This window comes from Schistosoma mansoni (assembly GCF_000237925.1).
Source record: "Schistosoma mansoni, WGS project CABG00000000 data, chromosome 1 unplaced supercontig 0034, strain Puerto Rico, whole genome shotgun sequence".
Lineage (NCBI taxonomy): Eukaryota > Metazoa > Platyhelminthes > Trematoda > Strigeidida > Schistosomatidae > Schistosoma > Schistosoma mansoni.
Window position 1 is genome coordinate 1,498,388 of NW_017385988.1, and position 6,986 is coordinate 1,505,373.

The window sequence follows — 6,986 nt, forward strand, 5'->3', positions numbered from 1 at the left end:
TACTAATAATAATAATAATAATAATAAAAGAATAAAATGAGGCGCTTTTTTTTCAAAATAACTTCGAAGGATTAAAACAAACAAAATAGAACAGGTTACAATTATGATATGAACCTTAATATTATTGTTAAAAACAAAAACACAATAGAAGAATAAATAGTACTTGTATATTGTTCTTATTATTCATTTAATAATAATCAATAGAGTAGTTAGTATTATGTATGATCTTTAATTTATCTTTTTCCCCCCTTCTTATGAAAGTATATTCATTTCGAAAATTTGTAACTTTAGTAAATAATTTCCGATGAGAATGTTTACTTGGTGACGGATAAACGATTTTAAAATGGAATTTTCGTTTTTTTTTATATTTTAGACATCATAAGTATTTATAAAGTAATAGATGGGATGTAGCTAGCAATTGGATCCTAGACTCATGTTTTTTTCTTAATTCGGGATCATTAAGTGGATGTACCTGGATACCAGTAATGATGTTCGATCCGGAACTCACACCTGTTTTGGAAGTGGATGTCTATCTAGACTCAGTAGTTAAGTAGATAACGAGATGATATTCGGAGCTAATGGTATCGGGTTCGAGTTCTGGGGTGAACTTTGGCTTCCGGGTACATTCAGATGATGACTCCCAAATAGGACAAAATGAACATTCTGTATCTCACTGCTAGACCTCATCCATCAATCCTAACGTTTATTGATATAATTCTGAAGTTTGCAACTCAATAGCTCAGAGATAAAATTTCTTTTTGTAGTACTATATGAAATAGATTTGAATTATCAAGCAATAGATGGTCTCTTATTGATAAAAACTTGTCTAGTTGATGAGAATAAACAAAAATCAAGTTTAGCTTCAGAAATCCTTTTCTAAAGTTTTTGACTGTACAAAATATAAGTAGTTAAAAATACAAATAACTTGTTACTTAGCCTCACATCTCAAAGGATTTTTCTAAAAGAAACCATTCACTGAGCAATTTTGTTTACTTGATATCATTAAATAGTAAAAAGTTAACCTTTTTTTTCAAAAGTGAAGTTCAACTGAGTCGGATGTGAGACACTACAGACAATTGATGATTGTTACGCAATATCGCCAGTTGATTGAAATTGGACATGAGCATCTCTAGACGCCGACTTGGTGATTAAGCGTTTATGAGTGAAACTACAGGTCTTGGGTTCGATCTCTCGTAATAGGAATTTTAAAAACCTTAATGGATACTTATGAATACAATCAATCAAAATAACATTTCACAACAAACTTCAGACACTAGTTATTCAATTATTATTATTATCAATCTCGATACAAGGAAAGAGTCTTTAATAATTTGGCATAAGTCATTCATTTACTTTGTTATGATAGAAATTGCTAGAAGACAAAATCAAATGACATCTTCAAGTTGAGAAGTGGCTCTACACACTCATAAACGACATGGAACTTGACACATATGTACATCGGTTCAAGTCGAGGCAGCACATCAGCCCATTGAGATCAAAATATCACGTTAAGTGCCAAAATAGTAGAGACAGCAGTAGTATTAGTGATAGTAGCGGTAACGATTAAGCGTAAACAAAATGATCCTACCAGAAAAAATGAATTCGTGGAATAAAACATATGAGTTGGTTTTAAAGCTCAGGATTTAAGAGAAGATAAACAGTAAATACATCCACAACATTCGAATTGATTTTCAGCTATCTCATACAATGTTACCAAATATTCGTTATAATAATCGCGCGGACCCAAACTCAGAGATTTTTACTAAACTATATGATCTATTAAACGAAGTAAGAATGTTCGTTCTCCAAAACCTAATAAAGAGTATATATGAGGTCTAAATATAGACAGGTCTGAAAACTCCAAGTTTCCTATCTCAGGGCTCCAAAAAGACATAAAACAACGATATAATATGAAATATTATCACTACAAAACCTTTTTTTTAAGAAATTATATTGAGCGAACAGATATACAACAAATTTCTATCTACTAATGTAAACTGTGACCATTGAGACTAGTTGTATTAAACGATTTCTATCTCTTAGGCAATCATATTTTAAATCTATCTATCTAATAACTATTAGGCTTTACTCTAATATACAATCATATTTATGTGCATATATGCGAAATTATTAAACTAATCAAGGCAATTTATGATTCAGTGATAATAATGGAATACATTACACAAACAAACATGATAAGTAAAGAGTAAACATTGATCGTATGATGAAAGGTGTACTGATTGTGATATGAATAACGAAGGCTTCAATCCATGTTTCATAATGGAAAATAGTTCATATATAGACACTGAAATAACATTCATAAAAATTATAAGATTACGTTATAAGAAGTGTTCAGATAATTGGACATTAAGGCATATATTTGGAAAACCGGTAGGAGGGGGTTAAGAAAAATAAACGAACACTGAGTATGGAAAATAAAATCATTTATTAAGGTCAAGGTAGAGATAAGAATGTTACAAATATCTTATGAATATAAAGACTTGAATTGTTAGCTCAAATTCCTATATAGCTTCTGCTATGTATAAGAGACGAGATCGAACCTCATAAGGAAAGCTAGTAGGAATACGATAAATTATATTCAATCCCCTAATAAATTATTAAAGATTGTCACATCTATTTATGAACTCATTCCATTGAAGTTGAAGTAAGAAGAAAAAAACGACAAACTGGAATAACACAATTCTAAATTGTCATTAGTCTTCTCAAGCATGAGAGTTCAATAATAAGTATGATTCATTTTAATGTATAAATTCAAACAAAAAAAACTAATCAAACTTATGAAAAGATGGATAGTGACTAGCAGTTGAATCCAGGACACGCGTTTCGTCCTATTTGGGACTCATCAGGTGGATGTCCCTGCATCTCAGAGTTGATGCTCACTCTGGGATAACGCAATGGCATTTAAAGCAAACGGTACTGGGTTCGAGTCCCAGGGTGAACATCAACTCTAAAATGCAGGTATATCCAGCTGACGAGTCCCAAATAGGACGAAACGCGCATCCTGGATTCCACTGCTAGCCACTATCCATCTTTGCTCATAAAGCTTGTGATTTCAGGCAATATCGAGGCAGTCTGCATAGGATGCATATATACCAACAAGAGACTGATTATTTGCAGTCCAAAATAGGAATGGGAAGATACAAGTAAACAACAACAAGTGATTAATCAAATGTATCTTTTCACTTGAAAAAAATGTGTAAAGAAAAACACAAAGCAGTGACAAAACTAGGAAGCAATCAACAATCTCTTGTAAGAGTAATTTATAATCATCATACGCTATTTATTGCATCATTTCTTAAATTGTCATGAATAATAATAAAAAAAGTTGTGGACAAGGTTGAAAAAATAGATTAAAATTGGAGATTATTAGACGAATATCCAGTCACTATGGTAATGAAAGGCTAATCAAACTTTCTTTCTGTATACATAAGCCAGGTTGGAAACGTTTGATAGACATCGCCTAAGCAACACGGTGTAAGATTGATATTTCCTGTGTTGATTATTTTGAATTCATCACTTACATTCACTTTATGTTCCATACCCTATAGTTGTCTGGAAATTGTACTTGTGCAGACTTTACTCCCATTCAACCTAAGGTTCCTAGGAATGTGTTCAAAAAATCTTCCAGAGACCGTTCTCTCTGTTGTTCGTATGTATTTGTTATCACAGGTGTATGTGAATTCATAAATGAAATTGGATGAGACATCGGAAGAATATTGATCTTTGTTTGAATGAAATAACAAACACTTGTTGTTGTATAGGTGAAACCAATTGGACATAAAGAAAGATTCTTTTCAGTGCCAGCTTATTTCGCCCTTCGATATATATATGCCCTCGGAATTCATACACCGTTGAGATTCATTTAGTAACGTATATCAGGACGATGGATGTATAAAGCCTAAGGAATTATTTCGAAACTTATCCATTAAAAACTGCCTTTCTCTAAGTAACACAGTAGCTAACATAATATCTGTCTCTTAGAGAGTAGGTGTATCTAGCAATAGTTCGCTGTGTATAAATTTACAGCTATGAAACACGTTGACATGAAAAGTGGAAACTACATTATATGTGATACATGACCTGTGAAAGTAGAAGATTTGCACAGGTTATTAGTATTTGGTCATAGATATTTTCTGAAGATTGCTTCGCGTATGGTAAAGCAACCGAAAGAGCAATGTTGAGTAAACTAGGTGGATATGGCATATCACTTTTTGAGACTGTGGACCTTATGTTGGCTGAAATATACGTAACGTATACCAACCACATGTTATATAGATCTAAAATGCTGGATGACGTAAGTTTACCTTGGGAAGAATATAAAGGCAGTTGAACAAAGACGTGGTATTAGTCCATAAAGTTATTGACTCTCGGAATGAGTCATATTGATAGGTGTAGACTAAATGGTTCAGGATCACCTCTATAACTAGCATTCTGGGATCTTGGGTGTCCTCCTTAACTATCGGTTTAAGCTGTCCAGCCAAATTCATTTTTGATCCCACTTTAAACCATTGAGTTTACTATTATTACATGCTTTAAGGTTTCCGATTTCGTTCCTTCTTTTCCAAACATTAATGTCTAAGTTTCGCCTTGGTTGAAATCATTACACATCTGGGCAGCATCATTGATGAACACGGTGGATCAGATGCAGATGTGAGGGTATTTGACTTATTTAATTCTCTTATTCACAAACATGAGTTGAATCAATAATTATATACGAGGATAATCAGGATGTATATTTTGACAACAATCATTTATAAGATCTAAGATCTAACGCAATCACCCAATTGCATCACAAGACAAGCCCTCACATGGAATCGTGAAGGCTAAAGGAGAAGAGGAAGACCAAAGAACACATTACGCTGAAAAATGGAGACAGACATGAGAAGAATGAACAAAAGATGAATAGAATTAGAAAGGAAGGCCCAGGACAGAGTGGGTTGGAGAATACTGGTCGGGCGGCCTATGCTCGATTGGGAGTAACAGGTGTAAGTAAGTAAGTAAGTAAGTAAGTAAAAATTCTTTGATATGAATTTCGGTATTTTCTCTCTGTGTTGATTCATTTTGACATCTTGGACCGATACATATTTGTGCCGGGTCCTATGTGTCTTATGACTGACTGATTATGTGAACGAAGATACGTTATTTTTAAATACAAAAAAGTGAATATCTGCATTCTATCTAATTTCTAACGTAATTGAGAAACGTCTTCAATACTAAACTTAGATTAAACTAAATCAAAGTTAGAATACTCATGCAAAGTAGAACATACTCATAACACATAATCTTTTTAAACCATGTGTACATGCATGTGCAAGAGCATTCCAAGGATAAACAATTTACTGTGGAGAAAAACACACCTATAAACAATGCGAACAAACACACATATACACATGGGTTCAAACAACAACAACAACAACAATTACGATCAAATTATGTAATATTGAGACATAATACAACATAAATACCAATGATTACCATCATCATCATCATCATTATGATCGTCATACATAACAATAACTAACTTTTTCAACTTTAACAGATTTTTTAGCAATTTTGAAACCTTTGAATTGATGTTGAATTTTTAATGCAGCTTTTTGTACTTCTGGATCATTTAAATCAATATCAATCTCTTCGTTACTACTCATGATAGATGCTTGTATAATTTTGTTACGAAGAAAAAGGAGAATAAAAAGTACTCTTGTTTTAAAAGATAATTAATTACTGATTCAATAACTACTATAAGAGAAATTAAATAAATAAACAAATAGAAAATGCAAGTAATTAAGTAGTATCAGAAGGGGTTTTGTGGATATTATAGTAATTTTAATGGTTGAGATCATGAGTTAATTGAAGCTAGACTATCATGGAAAATCCGGAATCACTGGACGACAGTTTCGTCCTATTGTGGGACTCCTAAGAAGTGTGCATCCACGATCCCGTCTCGTGAGATTCGAACTCATGACCTATCAGTCTCGCGCGCGAGCACTTAACCTCTAGACCAATGAGCCGGCATTCAATGGTGTTAATGTCTAACTTCAACTAATCTACGAAATTGAGCGACACACCCACCATTGTCTTCTGTGAGTTACTATCTCACAACAGACTCGATTGAACTCCACTGGTCACTACTTCTCACTAGAACTCGCGCGCGAGACTGATAGGTCCTGGGTTCGAATTTTCGCGAGAAGGGATAGTGGATGCGCACTGCCGAGGAGTTCCACAATAGGACGAACCGGCCATCCATTGCTTCCAGGTTTTCCATGGTGGTCTAGCTTCAATTGACTAATAATCTCAACTATTAAAATTAATTAGTAATTGAACAATTAACACATATTACGCTTCACTGTCCAATTATCTGAACACTTCCTTTTACGTAATCTTATAATTTTTATGAATGTTATTTCAGTGCCTATACTTTTCTAATCATTGACTTAATTCCCATTATAAAAGATGAATACAAACCTTTATTATTCATATCACAACTAGTACAATTATCATTACACTACCAATTTGTACTTTTCAGTTATTATGTTTATTTATGTAATCTATTCCATTGTTATCACTGGATTATAAATTGATTAAACCAAATTATTGATAATGTTCAATACAGAAGAAAACAATGCAGTGACCGACTACCTTAACTGACCAATTCAATGTGTTATATAGATACTAGTTCAGCACATCTTTTGAATATCTTCGTGGATTGATTGAGGTTAGACTTTAACACCACTAGATGTTGGCTCATTGTTCTAAAAGTCAAGAGTACGCGCGTGAGACCGAAGGTCCTAGGTTCGAACCCCGTGTGTAGGATTGTGGATGTGCACTGCTGATAATAGGACGAAATGGCCGTCTAATGTTTCCAGGTTTTCAATAATGTTCTAGCTCATATTGACTCATGAATTCAACTATTAAAATATCACAATGAGTAGAAAAATTGTATTTCTGACGTTAATAAGTTAATAATA

At 33.2% G+C, this 6,986-nt stretch overlaps 1 protein-coding gene across 1 annotated transcript in view; it reads right to left on the reverse strand.

The window, feature by feature from the left end:
• Smp_155290 (hypothetical protein) overlaps window positions 1–5,666 on the reverse strand; it is a gene marked incomplete at both ends in the record, with an annotated part of 16,932 nt that extends 11,266 nt beyond the window's left edge. Inside the window, one exon of the mRNA XM_018791888.1 lies at window positions 5,544–5,666. Within this exon, the coding sequence (XP_018644993.1) occupies window positions 5,544–5,666 (123 nt within the window). The remainder of the gene's footprint in view (window positions 1–5,543) is intronic.
• Between the last annotated feature and the right edge of the window lie 1,320 nt (window positions 5,667–6,986).